Source organism: Phacochoerus africanus, chromosome 2 (assembly GCF_016906955.1).
Source record: "Phacochoerus africanus isolate WHEZ1 chromosome 2, ROS_Pafr_v1, whole genome shotgun sequence".
Classification (NCBI taxonomy): domain Eukaryota; kingdom Metazoa; phylum Chordata; class Mammalia; order Artiodactyla; family Suidae; genus Phacochoerus; species Phacochoerus africanus.
Window position 1 is genome coordinate 203750652 of NC_062545.1, and position 23811 is coordinate 203774462.

The following is a 23811-nucleotide window of genomic DNA, read 5'->3' on the forward strand; positions in this document are numbered from 1 at the left end:
AAAGAAATTTATAAATGTTTGCAGATGACAGGATATATACATAGAAAATCCTAAAGATGCTCCCAGAAAAATATTAGGAGCTCATCAATGAATTTGATAAAGTTGCAGGACAGAAAATTATACACAGAAGGTGGGACCAAGATGGCTTCCACAAACACATCAAAAAAAATAATCTACATCTAGAACTTACACAGAACACCTACTGAACCCTGACAGAAGACCTTAAACTTCTAAAAAAAGCAAGAAACCCTCAACATAACTGGGTAGAACAAAAGGAAAAAGAAAAGAGAGAGTGAGAGAAAAAGTAATCAGGATGAGACCTGCACTCCCAAGAGGGAACTGAGAAAGAGGAAAGAAACCCATACCTTAGGAAGCCACCTAAGTGACAGGGAGATCAGCCAAGAAAAGCACATTAGCTGGACTGAGGAAGGCAAAGCAGAAAGACAGCCACAAAAACCATCAGTACCACTGCCCCTGGACACCAGAGCCTGAGATGTTTGGGTGGGGGCTTTGTGCTGAGACTCAGGCTCTAGAAGTCAGTTCTGGGTAAAGGACTAGGGTTGGTGGTGTGGAGAGAGATGGAGGAACTGGGGAGTGGATGCCACAGCCAAGGTAACCTGGGAGGAAGTCTGGGCCAGCAGGAGAAGCTAGGCGCCCATTGTTGTGAAGGCAAGAGGAGGAGGGTCAGACTGCTATAGAAATTTCTTTCTCTGCATAAGTACAGACTCCCGGAAGTCAGAGTCATCTCTGACTTCAGAGGTGGGTGTGGCCTGGCATGACCAGGAGTCCATGAACATGCACCACTTGCAGCCCCAGTCATCTCAGAGGGCACCACAGAGGAGGGCATTACAATCGAGCACCACCTGTTGTTGCTCTCACACCCCTGGGAATGCACTTGCCCTGCTGATGCCACTGTCAAATGTTCTGGGCAGTGCCTAAATCTTCCCAAGACTCATTACCACTTCCCAGGGCCCTGCAACTAGGAGTAGCCTGCGCCAACTTCCTGAAGGTCATTGCTACGGTCAGGAGCCCAGCAACCAGGCACTGACTACTAGCCCTGCCCATTACCTCCTTTTCCTGGAAACACACACAGCCCCCTATCAAGGGGATAACAGTCTGCTCACAGGAAAGAGACAACATATATCCAAACTCCCATGCCAAAAATAAATAGCAAGCCACTGCAAAATACAAAGGGACACTCCTGCATATAAATAGCCCTCCAAGACTACAGTAGCTCATTTCCCTAAACTCACAGAATAAGAAAAATATAAGCAAACTGAAGAAGCTCAGGAAACATTCCCAGTTAAAAGAACAGGAGAATTCACTTAAAGGAGGAAACAATGAAACAGCCCTCTGCAGTCTAAGAGACACTGAGTTCAAAAAGGAAATAGTAAAAATACAGAAAGAATTAAAGATGAATATGGAGGAATTAAGTGTGGATATAAACAGTTAGGCAGATTACTTTAGAAAGGAACTAGAAAGTATAAGGAGGAGCCAAGAAAAATTATAAAATTCATTTGCAGAGACACATACTGAGTTAAAGGCACTGAAGAGCAGAATGAATAGTGCAGAGGAACAAATAAGTCACTTGGAAGATAGAATAATGGAAATCACCCAATCAGGACAGCAGACAGAACACCAACTGAAAAAACATGAAGGCAATATATGAGATCTAGGGGATAATATAAATCAGGGCAATCTATGCATAATAGGGATTCCAGAAGGAGAAGCAAAAGAAAAGGAGGTTGAAATTACATTTGAAGAAATTATGGCTGAAAACTTCCCAAATCTAAAGGAAATGGATACCGAGATATAGGAAGCACAGAGGGCCCCAAACAAGCTGAACACAAAGAGGCCCACAGAAGACATATTATAATTAAAATGGCAAAAACGGAAGATAAAGAGAGAATTCTAAAGGCAGCAAGAGAAGAACAAAGACTTAATTATAAGGGAACCCCCAGAAGGCTGTTGGCTGATTTCCCGACAGAAACACTACCATCCAGAAGAGAGTGGCAAGATATATTCAAAGTTCTAAAAGGGAAAAATCTGCAGCCTAGAATACTCTACCCAGCAAGAATACAATTTAACATAGAAGGAGAAATAAAGATTTTCTTCAATGAACAAAAGAAATTATGAAAGAGCTCCACTAAAGAAAAAAAGAAGTAAGGACAAATAGGATGCAGGAAATCACAATTGGAAAGTAATCACTTAAATAAGCCAGTATACAGAACTAAAAGGAGTAAAAACCCACCTTTTTAAAAATCAGCAATAAACACAAGGAACAGCAAGAGGATAAATATATACACAATGGAATACTACTCAGCCATAAAAAAGAACAAGATAATGCCATTTGTAGTGACATGGATGGAACTAGACGTTCTCACGCTAAGTGAAGTAAGTCAGAAAGAGACAAATACTATACGATATCACTTATATCTGGAATCTAATATACAGCACAAATGGACCTAGCTACAGAAAGTAAACAAATCCATGGACTTGGAGAACAGAATTGTGGTTGCCGAGGGGGAGGTGGAAGGGGAGGGAGTGGGATGGACTGGGAATTTGGGGTTAGTAAATGCAAACTATTGAATTTGTAATGGATAAGCAATGAGATCCTGCTGCATAGCACAGGGAATTATATTTAGTCACTTGTTATGGAACATGATGGAGGATAATGTGAGAAAAAGAATATATACCTGTACATATATATATATGACTGGGTCATGTTGCTGTACAGCAGAAATTGACAGAACATTGTAAATCAACTATAATAGAAGAAAATAAATATCTTAAATAAAAAATTAATACACAGAAATCAACTGCATTTCTAGAGAAATTAGGAAAACAATCCCATTTACCATCACATCAAAAAGAATAAAATAACTAGGAATAAACCCACCTAAAGAGACAAAAGAACTGTACTCTGAAAAGTTTAAGAAATCAAAGATGGCACAAAAGGATGGAAAGATATACCATGCTCCTGAATTAGAAGAATCAATATTATCAAAATAACTATACTACCCAAGGCAATCTACAGATTCAACACAATCCCTGTGAAAGTACCAATGCCATTTTTCACAGAACTAGAACAAAATATTTTAAAGTTATTTGGAAACACAAAAGACCCAGAATAGCCAAAGCCATCCTGAGAACGAAAAATGGAGCTGGAGGAATCAGGCTCCCTGACTTCAGACTATACTACAAAGCTACAGTCATCAAAAGAATATGGTCTGGAACAAAAACAGAAGTATAGATCAGGGCAACAGGATAGAAAGCCCAGAGTTATTTCCACACACCTATGGTCAACTAATCTATGACAAAGGAGGCAAGAATATACAATGGAGAGAAGACAGTCCCTTCAGTAAGTGGTGCTGAGAACACTAGACAGGTGCATGTAAAAGAATGAAATTAGACACTCCCTAATACCATACACAAAAATGTACTCAGCATGGATTAAAGACCTAAATATAAGACCAGATACTATATAACTCTTAGAGGAAAACATAGGCTGCACGCTCTCTGACATAAACCACAGCAATGTCTTCTCAGATCCACCTCAGAGAGTAATGACAATAAAAACAAAAATAAACAAACATGACCTAATTAAACTTAAAAGGTTTTGCACAGCCAAGGAAACCCTAGGCAAAATGAAAAGACAACCCACTGAAAGGGAGAAAATATGTGAAAATGAAGCAACTGACAAGTGATTAATCTCTAAAATATATGAACACCTCCTACAGCTCCATACCCCCAAAACAACCCCATCAAAAAATGAGCAGATCTAAACAGACATTTCTCCAAAAAAGACATACAGATGGCCAAAAAACACATGAAAAGATGTACAATATCACTAATTATTAGAGAAATGAAAATCACAACTGCTAGGAGGTACCACCTTACACCAGCCAGAATGGCCATCATCAAAAAGTCTACAAATAATAAATGCTGGATAGGGTGTGGAGAAAAGGGAACCCTCTTACACTGTTGCGGGGCATTTAAATTTGTGCAGCCACTACAGAAAACAGTATGGAGATTTCTCAAGAAACTGAAAATAGAATTACAATATGATCCAGCAATCCCACTCCTGGGCATCTATGCAAAGAGAACCATGAATCAAAAACATACAGGCACCCCAATCTTCATTGAATCACTACATTCAAAAGCCTAACAAGATATGAAAGCAATCTAAATGTCCATTGACAGAGGCATGGATAAAGACGATGTCATAATATACACAATGGAATATTACTCAGCCATAAACAGGAATGGAATAATGGCTTTTACAACAACAAGATGCACCTAAAACTTATCTATCGTGCTAAGTGAAGTTAGTCAGACAGTAAGACATAAACATCACACGCTACCACTTAGCTGTGGAATCCAAAAAAATGATACAATGACCTTATCTGCAGAACAGAAACTGACTTCCAGACTTTGAAAAACTTATGGTTACCAAAGGAGACAGGCTAAGGGGGTATGCCCTGGGGGTTTGGGATGGAAATGTTGTAAAATTAAGTTGTGATGATGGTTGTACAATGATAACTAAAGTCCAACGATTTAAAAAACAAGAAAAGATGCTCCACATTGCTGACTATTAGAAAATAGAAAAACCACAATGAGGTATCACCTCATACAAGTCAAAATAGCCATCATTAATAAGCTTACAAACAATAAATGCTCGAAAGGGGGTGGAAGAAAATGAGCCCTCCTATGCTGTTGGTGAGAATTCAAATTGGTACAATCATGATGGAAAACACTATGGAGGTTCCTTAAAAACTTAATATAACTTCCATAATACGATCCAGCAATACCACTCCTGGGCATATATCCAGACAAAAACATAATTCAAAAAGATACATGCATCCCAATGTTTACTGCAGGACTATTTACAACAGCCAAGACATGGAACCAACATAAATGTCCATCGACAGAGGACTGAATAAAGAAAATGTGGTGCCTATATACAATGGAATATTACTCAGCAATAAAAAAAGAATGAAATCATGCTGTTTGCAGCAACATGGATGTACCTAGAGATTATCATACTAAGTGAAGGAAGTCACACAGAGAAAGACATCGTATGATGTCACTTATAGGTGGAATATTTTTTAAAAGGATACAGATGAACTTATTTACAAAACAGAAAGAGACTCACAGATGTCAAAAACAAATTTATGGTTACCAAAGGGGACAGATGGGGGCAGTGAGGAATGGACTGAGGGTTTGGGATCGGCATGTGTCCACGATTGTCCATGGAATGGATGGTCAGTGGGGACCTGGTCTATAGCACAGGGAACTCAACCCAACATTCCTTGATAACCTACATGAGAAAAGCATCTAAAAAAGAATGGAGATGTGTACGTGCATAACTGAATCACTTTGTTGTACAGCAGAAATTATCACAACATTGTACGGCAGCTACACTTTAGGAAAACCTGAAAACAAAAGACACTTCCCTGAAGAATTTGCCGGTCTATTCTAAAAGCTACAAATTGAAAACGACCCTAAGAAAGAGTGGGAAGGCTCTGTGAAAACCCTTTCTTCTACATGCATTTTCAGGTTATCTATATAATGTTTACCCTTAAATCCAGCCTACATTCCTCTGTCTCCTTTGCCTATCAAGATACTCATATGGATGCTCCTCAAAAACTTTACAAATCAAACATAACAAATGAAATGTCAAAATGTGGATATAAGCCAAAACTCTGATATTTACCTTTTGAAATACGTGAAAGCGTCTCCTCAAAACCCCAGCACATCATTTATTCATCACCATGGACCGAGGTTTGTCTGAGATGTGAACATGGGGTTAATAACCCTACAGTAATCAGAGAGGCTTAATTAATTAAAATTGGAGCCCCCCCCCAGCCAGTCCTACCAAGGCTAATACATCTCATTTAGACATTTTCACTTTTATTATTCTAATAATTTCCTATGGTCCTGCACTTTTCAAGGACAAGGTCTTGCCCTTTACTTTTGACCTCTCATTCCACCCTTCCCCACATGTACTCACCCAGGGCCTTATAACTGAGGTTCTTACAACTTAAATGTCTGTGATTAATTGACTTCCCAGAGCAGGGAGATTTCTATACTTCTTACTCCCTCCCAGTATCCTGCACAATGTTAGGGGTATTACTGACCTTCAGGATTGTTAATAAAAATGATAAATGTAATAAGTTTAAAAGAGTTGTGCCAGGAAAACTGTTTGCAAACTACAGTCTGGCTGCATTTTCTCTTGTGAGTTACTCTTGTCTTCTCAGGTGACCAGTAAATTAAACTGGGCACCTCCTTAGTCTTCCCTCAACTGCCTGCATGATTTAGGACAATTGTTTTCTTTTTCCTATAGGGTGGTTTGCTCAGCTTTAAAAGAGGGAAAATGAGAATTCTACATTCCATTCAATACACCATCTCTCCTATTATATTCTCTGTATAATGAGACCATCCTTGAGGAGATTATGCAAAGCGTCAGGGACATATTAAGCCTAGCTATGACAGCTGGTACTATGACAGGCCATTATTTCATATTTGCCCAAAAGATGATCATGCCGCATTTGTGCCTTGATGGCCTCGTGAGTGTTCAATGGATAAATTCTACCTCTGAGAATTAAAACAGAATAATATTTTTTTGTCTTGTACCAAGTACATATACAAAATCTTTAAATTCTTCTAGCAAATCAAATGCTCTCACAGCTTTATCGAACACCACATTAAAAATACCTCTGATATCTAGTGGGCATCAAAATAAAATACAATCAATCAGTGCACTGGCACCTAAATTATTTAGTAAGTAGAAAATGATATATTAGGTTTAAACTTAAACTATGCAGAAATTGAAAGCATCCTGATGCAAACAAAATTTGAATTTTTATGCATCTTATCCAGATGAGATGACATTCTGAAGGCATCAATAAAACTCTTCCATAAAAGCACTGAATGTATATACAGCCTAATGTGTCAGAGAAGACCTCTGCTGAAAACAAACGAGAGGCACCAAATCTACATAATCCAAACAAATTATATTTTAATGCAATATTAAAAAATGAAAATTCAAAACCATACATGGTGAACAAAATACCAAAATTTTAAATAACTGACCGTGCCCTTGCAGGTCCCTGAGAATCTTACAAAGGAAGCCTTCAAGTTGCTATGAAATTTGGGTAAACTCCACTTATTCTATGAAATTCTTACCAAAGAAAATGAAAAGATCAGACCTGCTAAATGTCCTCAACTGCTTGTACAAAACACTAACTCTTCTTTCTAACAATCTAGTCAATGCGAGGTCCTATGGAAGGACTTTCAGTAACCTGAGTTGAGCAAAAATTATTTAACACTGTCACAGAGTCAAGAGAAATTATTGAGCATTATAAGTCTCTCAATCAAAAACAAGTAAAGAAATAATTTGGTAAATAGTACTGAGTTTGATTCCATTAAAGCCAGGGAGGTAAAATTATATTAAATTATGCTTTTAATATATAGAAAGTAAAGTTTAAAGTAATGTTTGATAAAATGCTGGTAGTATCTTTATCTAATATTTAAATTATTTTCAGAAAACTATTTTTTTTAATTATTATTTTTGGCCCTGCCCTGGGCATGTGTAAATTCCCAGGCCAGAGACTGAACCAGTGCCACAGCAGCAACCCTGAACCTCAGCAGTGACAATGCTGGATCCTTAGTCACTAGGCCACCAGGGAACTTGCCATGAAACTATTTTTCAAATATAAATAAATGTAAAATACCTAATTCAAAATAAATATAATATAAATTAAATTAAAAATAAATTTCATTCAAATACATAAAAAAGTAAAATGCTGAGGTTTTAAACATTCCTACTTTTCTGTTCTTCAGTTATTTTCTCCCCTACTTTTGCGTAGTAGCCTTGAACGACACCACGAAACTCAGCATCTGGAGCAGAGCCTCCCATCCTCTGGCCTCAGCTGTGGCCGCTCCCCCACTCACCCCCAATACTGTCCAGTTCTCCCCCTGCCTCTGCTTCCCCCTTTCTCTGAGCTGTCCATGGAATACGCCAGAACAATCGGTAAAACTGGCTACAACTCACTCTGATTCCGAGCCTCACACCCTGAAGAAAACGAAATCTTTCCTAAAAAGGCCCAGATAAATTTCCTGGGCGAAAATAACGCACAAAACACAGGGGAAAGCTCAGAAAATGCAAGGTTCCATTCTCCCTACCAGAGAAAAACGGCGCTGACGAGGCCGCCGCAAACCCCCCTCCTCAGCACCACTCAGAACCGCAAACCGAAGGTTTTCCCCACACTAGTAAATCACCACAAAGCTGCTCTGTGAGGACCAGATGCTTTCTCTCAGTCCGCCAGAAACGCTGAAACTGCAAACTCAGAAGCCACTGTTTCCCAAACTCAATAAAAAGACACCCTGCGCCCTCCTGCGGCCGTCTAGAGAATTTTAATGTATAAAAAATTTCAATAATTTTATTTTGGTCTTTTTTGCCATTTCTTGGGCCGCTCCCGCGGCATATGGAGGTTCCCAGGCTAGGGGTCTAATTGGACCTGTAGCCACCTGCCTACATCAGAGCCTCAGCAACGTCGGATCTGAGCAGCACCTGCGACCTACACCACAGCTCATTGCAACGCCGGAACCTTAACCCACTGAGCAAGGCCAGGGTTCGAACCCACAACATCATGGTTCCTCGTCGGATTCGTTAACCACTCAGCCACGACGGGAAATCCAAAAGCTTTTCAATAATTTTAAATCATAAAATGTTAAAAATATTTAATGTAAAATAAATACATAAAATTAGATTTAAATTAATTTTAATATATAAAATGCTGTGAGTTTTTAAACATTCCTACTTTTCAGTTCTTCTGTTCTTTCTCCTCCACTTTAATGTTGTAGCCTTGAAAGACCATAAATAAAGTCAGAGGAGCTAGGGGCACAGCTTCCCAGTCCTTGGCCCTGGTGGTGGCCTCGCTCTAAGTAACCCTCAGGGCGTCCCCAACACGGGACATGTCCAACAAAATGGAAAAAAGTATATATATATATATATATATATATGCATACATATATATACACACACACACACACAACACATATGTTGAGAGAGACAGGGAGAAAGAGAGGAGAGGGGGAGAAAGGGGAATATACACACACACACACACACACACACATATATATGTGTGTATATATATATATACACACATATATATATGAATTTTTCCTTTCTGCCTGAGCTCCTTTAAGTCCCGGACATGTTCTTAACTCTCCTCCCTGGAGGGTCCCAATCATTAGTAGATTGGTGTCCAGATTTTAAAGGCCTTTCCCTTTTCCCTGAATTTGACTTTCTTCCCAGAAACAATCCTGAAGCTGAAAACCTATCACAACATGTTCTGGTTTGGAGCCACCAATTCCTGCAGAAGCGGGCACTGGTGTAAACAGGCGTGGCTAAAATCTCCCACCACAAAGGGAAGGATGCATGGGGGGCAGGTGCAGAAAATGAAAGGCTCTGTGAAAGCGGTGGCTGAGCTCTCCCCTGCAGTCAGGCTGGAGAAGGAAGTTGACTCACTGCTCTCATGGCCCCACGAACTCCCTGGGCTCCTGCAGCACCTCGCCCAGGCCGGGGCTCCTGCTGATTGCGACGCCAAGGTGCTCCCCTGGGCCAGAGTTCCCGGTAGGGAACCTTAGGCGAGTCCTGCTAGGTGGGCAGCATGCCAGCCCATAGCAGCGAGTTCCAGCGCCCCTTCTCCACCGCTGGGGCTCAGCGAAGAGAGTTTTGCTAGATTACTGAGGGGAGGGGGAAGCCAAGTTGCTCAGATTGCCAGGTGAATGCTGAATTTCTAGACTCCTGGTCTAACTGCTGATGGCAATGGCGATGATCTGCTCCATCCCTCACATTTTACCCCTTAGTATACGTCCTCATATTTTTCCAAATTACACTTCCCATATTCGTGTAATTTGGTAGCATAAGTATTTGCTATCTTGAATCCACTAGAGCCGTCAGCTTAGTGTTTTCTACAGAGGACTCACTGAAATGTTTGTGATTTCTTCACTCTTTGGTGCAGGAGCCACAACTCTCAAGGGCCTTGTATATTATGCATCTCATAACTTTATGGTGAAAATTAATTGAGCAAACTATTTGAACCACCTGGGATAATTAAATACGGTTATTTTATAATTCTTAGGAGTAATTTTGTTGCCAGTTGATAATTTTATATTTCTTATTACATACAATAATCAGAATACATTGTTATTAAATTAGCTCATCAACAAACCTAGAGATAGATGATGATTAATGAAAATATAGAGAATTTGTAACAGTGAGATATTTAGAGACACAACAATATCAGTCGGTTAGAAGTATAGGGCTTTCCAGAAAATAAGTGATGGTTCAATACACGCAGTTGGCACAGGCATCTGATGTCATGTACAGGGAGGTGGACTGTGGAATCTGACATACCAGGTTTTGAAACCTGGATTGGCCATTTACTTATTAGATGGGTTGAGGTGTGGAAGTATTAAATGAGTCCCTTACAAAAGTCAAAGGAATCTACACTTCCTATCACCCTCATTTTAGATAAAGACTGGAATTTATCTGGTAGGCGCTTGGTGATCTTGTTCCCAGTAGAACGGCAACATTTCCATTAGTAATCAATTCAGGTTTAATGGCCATTAAGAAATGAAGGCAGCATCAAGGAATGTGTTTTTTGCCTCAAATAAATGTCAGGAATGAAATTTATCCTAAGGACCCTTGCCATAAACACAAGACCTTGGGATCCTATCACCATGTTATGGACCTCCAAATTCATATATGGAAACCCTACCCCCTATGTGATGGATTAGGAGGTAGAGTGTTTGGGAGTCATTCAGATTTGATGAGGTTATGAGGGTGGGGCTCAGAGGAATAGGATTAGTGCCTTCATGAGGCTCACAAGACAGCCTGCATTCTCTCTCTGCTCCCCAGCATGTGAAGACACAAAGAGAAGCTGGCAGGCGCATCCCAGAAGAGGGCTCTCAGCAGAACTCAACCATGCTGCCACCAGATCCCAAGCTTCCAGCCCCCAGAACTGTGACAAATACATTTCTGCCATTTATAAGCACGTACCAGTGAAAGGCAGTCAAGTTCAACATTTTGATAGTCAAAACAATTCTTTAATTCCTGAGTTTTCAACTTGTTAATAAAGAGCTTCTTCAATTCCTATTTCAAAATTACTTTAATTTTATTTTCTTCCTATCATCCAAGAGGCTAGAATGAAGGTATTTTTTTATACATTTTAATCTGCTCAGGGACAAATCTCCTTAAGACACGAGGTCATTTTGCCTGGTTTCTAAGTAAATCTACATATACCTTAATACAAAAATAGGTGTGCTTAAAAACTCTGTGACAGGCCTGATAAGAAAGGATTTGTTAATAAATCCAGACTTATTAAACATTCAACATTTTTGTTTTACACTTTGCAATATTTTGATTTGAAGACCTGTTTCTTAGTATATTATATTTCTGTACCTGTTTAAAGTTACTAGAAATTGTTTAGCCATATGAAGATCTAATCAATATGTGCTTGTGAAAGGTATCAAAGAAAGTGTCTCTCAATTTGTTGTCTGAGTTTATTATTTCATTGTGCTAATATGAAATCAATAATTATACAAAATTTCTTATTGACATGACTAGGAAAATTCGACTTTTCCTAAGTCAAAAATTGTATTTTAAATTATTAAGAAGGTAATCCATGTTTAATATTTACTAAAGAGTTCAAATTATTTAAATATTTCATTTAGCAAATTTTTAACATGGTCAACACTGATACACATGCTTGCACAGAACCGATCTGCCTGAGAAGAGAGATGGACCTTTGGCCCATCCCCATTCCCACCTCCATTCTCACATTCAGACCTTATATCATTTTATAAAAGAAAGTCTCTCTTAGACATCCCAAGACTCGCGATGGCTGTTCCAGGGTGCAAATCCTCACAGAGGGTCAGTTTCAGAAGATACAGCTTTGGGGAGAGATTCCCTTTCTGCAAAGTGGAAAAGGCTTTAGCGAGATGCTTATGCTTTATCAGCCAGCTCCTCTCTCTGCTGTATCCACATCTTCTTTTGGACAGGCTGGGTTTTGATCAACATTAAAAGTGCTTAATTTTCATCTTCTACATCTGGAATATGACCATTCCTTCGCATTACAACCGCCTGTAGGTATGATCTTATTCTCTTCATACCAAAACTTATAGAACGTCTCTGCAATAGGAGTCCCTGTTTCTTCACAATGCAGCCCATTTCTTCAATTACTAGAATCTGGTGCCTGTCTCCTTGTTTTCTTGAAACTGCTCAGCCAAGGTACGTAACAAACTACATCTTACTGAGGCCACAGTTCACTGTCAGGCAGCCCCAGCTGACATTTTAGAAGCATCAAACACTTGTTCCCACATTGACCATTTTAAAGTTGGACCTTCAGCTGGTTTCTATGTCACCATCATACCCCGATTTTCTGCTCCTCCTCTTCTCCTTCCTTTGCTGACTCCTCCCTCTCATCTCAGGGACCTTTGGTTTTCCTCAAAATTCCACACTAGGCATCACACTTCATCCTCTCTGCACAGAGTCTCAATCTCCCAAATGGTTCCAAATGTCATCTCTGAGATTACAACTTCCATATGCATGTCTTTACCCAGAGTCACATCTCAAAACACTTGTTCCTCTCCAAACCCTTTATCTGCCTGCTACCCTACATGATCTCCACACAACATGTCCATCACTGGCCATCATGCAATTACCTGGCTAACCCTGCAGACCCTTGAGATGCCAGCTCACCAGCTGCTTCTTCCAGAAGCTTTCTCTGATCCGTGGGATCCCACATGTTCCCAGTGTCCTGCACTTTCCCTGTCACAGTATCAACAGGCCTTTAGTTGAATGCTCACCAACCCACATCCCCACCGGACTGGAAGCTCTGTGACAATACCAAGGTGTCTGCTCTGTACATTGTATCTGGCACCCAGCACAGTGGCAACAAATAGAAGGCATACTCACTACCTATTTGCTGAAGTTTAAATTCCATGATTCTAAAATGTATTTCGCACAGTTTCTTCATCATGCAACTGCTGAAACTGAATCAACAACCATCAGACATGTTTTTTCAAGAACGTACAAGTTAAAGGAACAGCTCCAATAACTATAGGACGTACTGTATAGCACAGGGAAATCTACTCGATGTTCTGTAATTACCCACATGAGAAAAGAATATGAGGAAGAATGGATATATGTACATGTATAACTGATTCACTGTGTTGTACACCTAAATCTGTACTCCACTGTAGGTCAACCACACTCTACTGTATTTTAAAAAATACAAATAAATGTAAAAATTAAAAAAAGGGAAGAGGTCCTGCTGCGATAACCTGTGCTAGTGCCTTATGCTTCTCCTTACTAGCCAAGCAAGTGTTCCCTCCTAATTACACATTAAGCCCTATCCTCTCCAGCAGAAAAGCTCCAAAAAAAGCAGTATCTTTGTTTCATCTACCAATATATTCACAAACACAAGTAAACTACTGGGGGCCATGTGGCATCAAAATATGTTAAGAATCAAGGAAATCAATAAAACTAATTTTATTCCTTTTTGATTTTAAGTCAGATTTAGGTTTAAGGACACTTTGATTCTTCACTGTGCCACAGTGGGAACTCCAACACTGTGATTCTCTTTAAGAGTCTGAGTAAAACCTAACCATTAAAAATATACCTTGTGCACCACCAAAGCAAAATTGACCAAATCATAATAATAAGCATAAATTTGTAAATGCAGCAATCATAATAGAAAGATAAATTCTAATTATTACAAATCTTAAAATATATTTCCTCTGGATTCAAGAGTTTCACCTCCAGTTACAACTAAAATCAATGTGCTGAGATGACTCAATGCATTTACAACCGAAGAAGAAAAGTCTTTGAACTGAGGGAACACTGACACACAAGAGGCACCTATAAGTAGGTAAAACCCAATTGCGGATGACTGGCTTCAAGTCTCCTTGCCCACTTCTGGGTTTTCTCTGAGGTTGATGCTACAGGGAAAGCACAGCCTATTTTCATACCTTAACTTCCAGTCTGACGATGTCCCGTGCACGGCAGCTATACTTTCTTTTCAGATGTAACCCTGTCCTTCAAAAGGAGTTATTCAAAGTCAGGCTAGAGTCCTCATTTCCAGGAAGGTCTTTTCTTCCCCAGGCTCCTGCACCAAACTGGTCTGCAGAGCTTCCTCCTGCTGACCAAGCCCAATGAAGAATTTCAGCTGTTTGTGCCAAACAAGTATGAAGCTCGGCTGGATCATCTCATGGAGAAAGAGGTGGCCTGAGCTTTTTGGAACTGGCTGCTGTTCAGCTTTTGGGGAGCCCCAAAGCATTCCTGTCCTTCAGGCAGAAAAACAGGGAGGACTCTCCCCATTAGGTGCAGAACTGTGGGGGTCTCCTGCTTTGGCAGGCCATGGATCTGGGCCAGGTCACAGCTAAGTCTGCAGACGGGGCTGGAGACCATCATCCTCCATGTCACCAGTGAAGAGCCTGGCAGGTCCCCAGTGAATTTGCTGATGCAGAGTCTGGCCATAGGAGACGTTCTCCAGATGCTCTGAACACCTGCCTGCAAGGGACAGTGTTATACAGGCCAGGATTGTCATTTCTCTTCCTATCTCAATGTTGTTTCCATGATTTTCTCCATATCTCTTCCAAGTAATGCGACAACTCCAATGCCTCATTTGGTTATGACACTGGAAATTAAACACATTCATGGAACATGACAGAGGACCAATCCAGCAGGATGTGTCCATCTAAATGAGACCCAAGCTTGAAATAAAAATCTAAGTCTCAATCTGTACCTCTTTTAATTCTAATAAGAAGACTTACAGACTTGAGATTGCTCTCCATTTCCACACTTCTGAATGCATCAAAATACAACTAGCCTCTCCGTTTCCTTCTTAAGAGGCTAAGAGACATTAGGTTTGAATTCCTTCACATCACTTTCAGGCCTCACAGCTCATACATCCTGACATAGTCTATGGACAACTGGGCACAAACATTAACATCAAGGGTTAATTCAGGAGTTCCCATTGTGGCTCAGTGGAAACCCAATACCATCCATGAGGATGTGGGTTTGATCCCTAGCCATCCATGAGAATGTGGGTTTGATCCCTAGCCTTGCTCAATGGGTTAAGAATCCAGCACTGCTGCGAGCTGTGATGTAGGCTGCCCGTGCTTCTCAGATCCCCAGTTGCTCTGGCTGTCTTGCAGGCTGGTAGATGCAGCTCTGATTTGACCCTTAGCCTGCGACCTTTCCACTTTTAAGGCAGCTCTTCCCCCCATCTCTCAAAAAGGGGGAAGGGTTACTTCAAGCCATTCTCTTCTTTCTGTCACCAAAATGTGCTGACTGCACACATACATGACAATATGCTTGGCAGTGTGGATTCTAGAGAAGTAAGGCAGGGATGCGGACTGCCCTGCAGGGAACAGGGAGGACAGACATCAGAGGCAGGATTAGGAGGAAGGAAGCAGCACATGCCCAGTTCAGCTGAGGGCCAGTACTCAGAGCTAATAAAGAGGAGGGACTGGGGGCAGCAGAAACCTCCACTTGCACCAAATCTGTGGCCTCTGACCTCAAATGACATCAGATTTTCATTTAACCTTCTAAAAAGTGGAAACAACTGAACTAGTGGTCACTCAGGGATTTGTAAAGCTGAAGTAAAATTAAAGTTGCAAAGTACAGGCTGAGAATCTCAACATGGTGAATGCTGGCAGCTTTTATATTAGTATAACACAAGATAACCTGTAGAGTCCATGCTCTGCTCAGCCCAGCCCAGAGAAGCTATGACTGCAGCTCCCTTACCCACTGTCAGGGGTCTGCAGGTTGAAGCTCAAATGCAAACTCTAGGAGAGGCATTGCCTGCTGCACCGTGAGGGAGCAGAGCACAAGTTTCCACTCTCAGAGCAGTGCCTGTGGCATTCTGGAGAGAAATCCTGCAGCACTTGAAGTGCTCTGCAGAGACCCAGCACTTAGGACACTTGTCTGAAAAAATATGGTTGTTCCGTGAATCATAGAAATGAGATGAATAGTCCTTCCCTCATCCTGAGTCACAGACCACCTCTGGTGATGTTAAGAAACAGATTTTTTTTTTTTTTTAAAGTTGTACAGACCAGGACTTGGATTAAAAATACAAATCGGGGTAAGGGTGGTAAGAAAGAAGACATTCCTGTACTTTCACCAGTGAAAGATCATCACACTAATCCTAACGATTTCCTGGGGGAGTATTAGGGTAAAGTAAGCAAATACTTTCCACAAACATGGATTATAAAGAGGCCCCAAGTTTATGTAATCAAGATAAGGAATATTTTAATGCAATATTTAAAAAAAGAAAATTCTAAATTTGAGGAACAAAATCTCAAATTAAAAAAAAAAAAAAAAGACAATATTGACCCTGCACTTGCAACTCCCTGAGAGTTTTTCAAAGGAAGCTTTCAAGTTGTCATCGACATTTGGGCAAATTCCATTTAATCTATAAAATTCTTACCAAAAACGTTTTAAAAGGTCTGACCTACTACATGTCCCAACAGCTTGTACAGGAAGTGAAATCATTTTTCAAACAAGGTGGAGTCCTGGAACAGTGTTTCAGTAACCTGACTTAAATATCATTAAAAAACTGTCACAGAGCCAGGAGAACATGTCAAACATGGAAACTCTCTCAATTAATGACAAGTTTTTAAAAAATCGTGAAAATATTAATATTAATTTAAGGCTTCCATTAAAGTCTGGAAGGTAAAATTACATTAAATGATTGTTTTAGTTTAAAATAAGTAAAGTTTTGGAGTTCCTATGTGGCACAGCAGGTTAAGGATCCAGCATTGTCACTGTGGTGGCTGGGGTCATTGCTGAGTTCCATCCCTGGCCCTGGCCTGGGAAATTCCCTATGCTGTAGGTATGGCCAATAAAAAAAAGTAGTTTATTGTGCTGTATAGCACTGGATAATATCAAGTCACTTAGGATGGAGCATGATGGAGGATCATGTGAGAAAAAGAATGTACCTATGCATGTGTGATTGCGTCACTTTGCTGTACAGAAGAAAATTGACAGAACACTGTAAACCAACTATAATGGAAAAAAAAATTTAAAGAAATAAATAAAAATGTTAAAAAGTAAAGTTTAAAGTTTGATATAATGCTGTTTTAATATTCAAATATATTGTAATATTCTATGTCTAATATTTTAAAATATTTCAATAAAATATTAAAATACAAAAATAATGTAGAAGTACATAAATTACACAGATATAAATGGAATTAAAAATAAATTTAATTAAAAATATTAAAAGTAAAATGCTACGAGGTTTTAAACATTCCTACTTTATTTACAGTTCTTTAATACTTTCTCCTCCACTTTAACGTTGTAGCCTTGAAAGACACCAGGAAAGTCACAGCGAATCTAGGGGCACAGCTTCCCCAGCCTTAGCACCACTGTGGAGAGGAGCCAACTCACACCCAAGGCATCCCCAACGCCCCCCAACCCTCCCACCGCCATCGCGTTCCCGTTTCTGTGAGCTGCACCTACACTGCGCCCGAATCAGTAAAATCGGCTACAAATCGCTCTCGTTCTGAGCCGCACACCCCTCAGATTCTTGGGTAAAAACGGCCTCGCTAAACTTTCTGTGCAAAAATAACACAGAAAATTCAGGCGAACGCTCAGAAAATGCAAGGTTCCCCGATCCCTACCAGACAGCAATGTCGCTGGCCAAGCCGGGACTAGCCTCGCTCTTCAGCAGTCAGGGACTCAGAAAGGAAGGTTTTTCGTGCACTATTAAAGCAGCACTAACTTGCTCCGTGCAGACTATCAGCTCTTTCCCTCGCGCTGCCAGCCCCGCTGAAACTACAGCTTCAGAAAGTCCGTGTTTCCAAAACAAACCCCATAAAAGGACATCCTGCGCCCTCTTGCGGCCGCCTAGAGAAGCACCTTGCCCTGGGTTGGGGAAGGAACAATGGGATCTGAGCCTAGGCTGCCACCTACACAAACCATGGCTCACAGCAAGGATGGCTCCTTAACCCACTGAGCGAGGCCAGGGATAGAACCTGCAACCTCATGGTTCCTAGTCAGATTCACTAATCACCGAGCCACAACGGGAACTTCCACTTTTGGTTCAAAATAAGCAAAGTTTTGGAGTTCCTTTGTGGGGCAGGAGCTTAAGGATCTTGGCATTGTTACTGCCATGGGTTGTATCATAGCTGTGGCTGAGGTTCCATCCCTCGCCCTGGCCTGGAAACTTCCCCTTGCCATGGGCTTGGCAAAAAAAAAAAAAAAAAAAAAAAAAAAAGTTTAAATACAGTTTGATATAATGGTGCGTTTTAATATTCAAATATTTTTAATATTTTATTTTTTATATTTTAAAACAGCTCAATACAATAAAATTAAAACATAAAAATAAGTTAAAGGTAATTTAAATTAAACGGATATCAATTAAATTAGAAATTAATTTAAAAATATAAAAAGTAAAATGCTACGAGTTTTTAAACATTCCTGCTTTTCAGTTCTTCGGTAATTTCTCCTCCATTTTAACACTGGAGACTTGAATTACACCAGGAAAGTCACAGCTTTCCTGTCCTCTGGCGTCAGGAGGACACGCGCCAAATCACCCCCTGGGCGTCCCCAACACCTCCCAGTGCTCCCATCGCGGCCCCGCTGCGTCCCGCCTTTCTCTCTTTTTCTTCTTGCTAGGGCTGCATCCAGGGCATAAGGAGGTTCCGGGCTAGGGGTCGAATTGGACCTACAGCTGGCAGCCTAAAGTACACACAGCCACACCAACGCAGGATCCAAGCCGCCTCCGCGACCTAACACCATAGCTCAGGGCAACGCTGGATCCTTAACCCACTGAATGAGGCCAGGGATCAAACCAGCAATCTCGTGGTTCCTAGTCAGATTCGTTTCCAAAGACCCACAATGGTAATAACTCCATGTCCCCCTGTCTCGGAGCTGTCCTACCACCGCTCCTAAAAAGCCCCAATCTGTAAAACTGGCTACAACTGGCTCTCATTCCGAAACAGATTCTTCCATTAAAAATGGCCTCGCTAAAGTTTCTGTGCGAAAATACCTCAGAAAACTCAGGCGAACGCTCAGAAAATGCAGGGTTCCCAGTTCCCTACCAGACAGAAATGTCGCTGGCCAAGCCGGGACTAGCCTCGCTCTTCAGCAGTCAGGGACTCAGAAAGGAAGGTTTTTCGTGCACTATTAAAGCAGCACCAACTTGCTCCGTGCAGACGATCAGCTCCTCCTCTCGCGCTGCCAGCCCCGCGGAAACTACAGCCTCTGAAAGTCGGTGTTTCCAAAACACCGCCTAGGGAAGCACTCTGCCCTGAGTTCAGAGAAGGAACGTTCTTGCTCACAGTTTAGCAGTGCCCGCGCGCCCCCTGGTGGCCCTCTCCTGAATCGACTGAAATTCTCAATGGCCCACATCCAGTTGCTCCTGGCAGGGGTGATACTCTCCTCCACTGCTGCTGGCACTCTTGGCCAATTCTCTGGGATCCATAGGTTAGAGAACAGGGAAATCTTCATGCTTTTAAGACAGATGAAAAGGATCTCCTCTCAGGCATGCCTAAAGGACAGAACTGACTTCCAATTTCCTTGGAAAGGAGGCAAAACCACCAGAACACAGACATCTCAAGGCACCTGTTTCCACCCTCTGATGCTCCAGCAGATCATCAACCTCTTCAACACAGAGAACAGCCGTGCTGCTTGGAACGACACCCTCCTCGATCAACTACTCTCTCGCCTTCATCACGGCCTGGAACGACTAGAGCAGATGGAAGATGACAATCTGGCTTGTGCCTATTTGGGAAGTGTTGTCCGGAAATATTTCCAAAGAATCCATCGCTATCTCAAAAAGAAGGAATATAGTTCCTGTGCCTGGGAGGTTGTCAGAGTAGAAACTCAAGTGTGCCTTTCCCTTATGCAGCAATCGTCAACGAAGAGTCAAGAGAGAAAAAAGGCACACTTGTGACACATCCTAATCAGTAACATTATTCTTTGATTTGACCCCCAAAGCAATCTCACCTCACATTTCCACACATGCTGAAAAATATTTGAAATGAAAATCATGAAGTATCAGAAATATGTTTAGAGAGACTATGATTATTTCACTGAATAAATGTTTTGTAGAGTAATTTCTTAAATTTGATGAAGTTATTGGGGGCCATTTGCTGTCCCTACGTGGGAAGTTTATTTTTAATGGAAAGGTTTTCAGGACACTCTGTTGTTGCAGACATTGGTCAGTTGACTTAATGCTAGCTGCTGCAACAAGTAAACAGCACACTGTCAGCAATCTGATCCTAAGTAAAATTTAACTTTCCTTTGTACCAGAGCACCACACAGGCACTCCTGATCAGATGAATCTTCTGATTCGCTCTGCTCCAAACAGTGATTCGATGACATGAGAACCTGCTATTGTGTGGCCTTGGCATATTCTATGTATGACTTCAAGTTTCTCAGTGGTGTTCAGGTTTTTTTTTTTTTTTCCTAGTCTCAGAAAAGGGAGTAAGTATGGGGACAGCATGGGATGTTTTCAAAGGCCAGGTCAGTACAGGGCAATGTCACTTCTGCTCACATTAGTTGGCCTGAGTTGATGCTCATAGGAATCTAAGTGCAGAGAAATTGGGAAATGATTCCATGACTAAAGGAAGAGGGGAAAAGTGTAGTGAATAAGAACACCCTTCATTGGTACATTATTTGTACTGATGACATTCTGGGTGGGAAAAAAACAACCAATGTTCTTGTGTTCTTGTCTGCACACAGTTTTAAAAAAACAATCTGAGTCGATTATGGAATATTATTCCATAATTTCAATCTAGGTAGGTTTACCTGGTTGCTTCTCATTAGGAGCTCTAGCGGCACTGATTCTGAAAGAATGATTCAAGTTGATCCCCAAGGGCATAGGCTAAGGAGGGAACTATCCACACATGTAGACACATTACAAGTTGTTGCCTTTTTCCCTGAGGAGCAAAGAAAAAGTATGATCAGGCAGCTCCTTGCAACGTCTTGAGGACCTCTGAACTAAAAGTGAGACTGAGACTTCAAGTTACATCCAGGCCTGTGATCCTCATCCTGATCTTCTGAATACTGAAAATGAAAACTTGAAGAAAATAATCCTGCAGATAATCCTCAAAAAAGCCTCACACAATATTCCCTGAAAACATCCCTTGTAGAACCACAAATTTTTCATAAAGTGTCTTTACATTGTCATCCTCTCACACCACATCTATATAATACGTGTTGGTATTATTCCTTCTATTATTGCCATGATGCTTCCCTGCTTGACTACTGATTGAGCTCTTGAAGCGAAAGCTGCTGTCCTGCATATCTAGGAAATGAGGTTGGGTCACATGGTTTCTCTCCATTTAGGTATTCTACACACTCCTGAGTAGTATTCTGAGGAGAAAATGGTTCAGGTCATGCCTTGGTCTATTCTTGCTTCGTCCCCAGAAGAGCAAAGACTGGGTAGTTTGTAAAGAGCAGAAATGTATGGCTCACCGGTCTAGAGTCAGGAAATCCAAGATGAGGGTGTCAGCGTGGTGGGATTCTGGCGAGAGCCTGCTTCAGATCTCACATTGCAGAGTCTCCTGTAATGTCACAGGGCAGAAGAGTGAGGGCTTTTCCTCAGACCTCTTTCGTAAGGGCACTAATTCCCCTTGTGGGGCCTCCATCCTCATGCCCTAATCAGTTCCCAAAGGGCCAATCACTGAACACCATCACATTGGGGGTTTGGAGTTCAAAATAGGAATTTTGCAGGGTCTCAAACATTCAAAACATAGAGATCTTTAAAGACTATACACCTGGCATCTAAAAGTAAGCTTATAGTCATGTTGAGTGAAAAAGAAGAACGAACAGGGTTGCAGACAAAACAAGAAGAGCAAGGACTCAGAACAGAAACTCTTGAGTTTTGACCTGAAGTAATGCTCTAATTATTATATGACAAATTTTGTATATCAACTTGAAATGGAGCCCATCATCCCAAGCAATGGAATGAAAATACAGAGGGCAAATGGGCATGCATCCTCTTTGTGAGGAGTCTCCAAAGAATCTCAGGATAAAGGTAGTAATGGCCCCATCAATAGAACCACCAAGAGTAACTGGGTAAATATCTGGTTGCCCTGAGCTGAGTTTAGGTATGTGACTCTGTATCTGACACCAGGCTAATTCTTTTCTATTATGACATAGCAGAGGGCAAACTGGAGATGAGACCATCCTTGGGAGTTTAATATGGTTCTAGGCAAAGGCTGAAAAACAAAATGTGCTGCTCTTGCAACTTGAAACCCCAGAACCCCATGCAACTTAAAGCAAAGAAAATCGTAGTGGTTTGAACAATAAACTCAGTGGGTATAATTGACACCAGTAGGGACAAAGTGGAAACATTAGCCATTGTCTATTATAATCTCAGCAAAATGATGAGCAAAATAGGGATGAAGCAAAATAGTTTGGTCATTCATACATGTCTTCCAACAGGATAAGCAATATCCGAGATACTGCTTTGGTAAACATTATCTGTTGGGTGATTACACTGGGCCTGGTGCTGAGAATTCCACAGAGAATAAGAGACAGTCCAGTCACCACAGAGCCGATTTGCCAAAGATGGTCACAAAGCTACTATTTAAAGGTTGGAATGTTGAGGGCTTAGGCAACACAAAATCCACAGCAAAATCAAAGGAACTCATGAATGGAGATGAAAATCAATTCACTCCACAATAATATTCAGTATTTATTCAGTTCTCAATTAACTACAGTGGTGGCTTCCTTTTGCTTGAAAAGAATAGCCTTGGATTGGAACCGCTGAAAGTCCTTTGAGAAATCTGAAATTTAGTGAAAAAATACAGAATAAGACTCAAAGGGATGATGATTCCTGAATCATGCCTCTCTGGGCTCCAAGGGGTGCACACACTAGCTTTTAGGGCCTTGAAAAAATTGTGTTATTAGACTGCTGTATGGAAGTCCAAATTCAACCCTATCCAACAAAATCTTATTCCTCAGCATTGACTTTTCTCTTTGGCTATTCTGTCCTATCACAAGAGCAGTACTGACACTGAGTTCGCTGAAAATAAACAAATTGTACATATAATCAGTGAGGGGTGGCTTTTACTTACTTATGAGCTTCTATTGGCTGTCTTGTAGATGTGGCTTATGTTTGAGTCTCAGTGTGATTCAGGCTATGGGAGGTAAAGACAAACATCAAATTATATCTGTACATTAAATACAAATATGGTTACATTTCATTATTTAATTCCTCTAAAGTCATTCAACACATCAATAATTATGTCAATGCTAAACAGAAAAAATTTGAAAGTATCTATATGACTATTAGCCAGTGAAGTTAAAAAATATTTTCTAATATGAAGCAAAATTAAAATTGAAGTGCTAAAAACAAATATTAAGAAAATAATTTAGGTCTTTCAATGATTTTGACCAGTCTTGAATGATTTTTTTTAAATATATCCATACTTTGGTGTTATCATCTACATGAATGTTGAGTACATAATTTAATACATTCTTATATATGTAAGTCAATATATTACCCTAAAAGTCACTCTGCCAACTTAGTTTGCAAGATTTAGGTATAAAGGTAAATTAAAATTCAATAGCTATTACGTTTCATTTGTAGTTTACAAATTTTGTGTCATTTTTAACTGTCCAATGAATACAAAGAGTAAGTTTTGTACTCTCTTTTTCTACTGAAAAAAATAGACATATCCATGGACTATATAAATAGATACACAGTATGCCTGTGTTTACAAAATTTCATGGGGTCATAGTTAGGAAAAAAAAAAATCTAAAAAGGCTCTGTAGAG

General features: G+C 40.5%; 1 protein-coding gene across 1 annotated transcript; it reads left to right on the top strand.

The window, feature by feature from the left end:
* The first annotated feature begins 19421 nt into the window (after window positions 1-19421).
* On the top strand, window positions 19422-20095 carry LOC125119973 (interferon tau-like). Its single transcript, XM_047767577.1, has one exon. It carries the CDS (start codon window positions 19422-19424, stop codon window positions 19974-19976), a length of 555 nt encoding a protein of 184 aa, XP_047623533.1. The 3' UTR covers window positions 19977-20095.
* Window positions 20096-23811: the final 3716 nt, after the last annotated feature.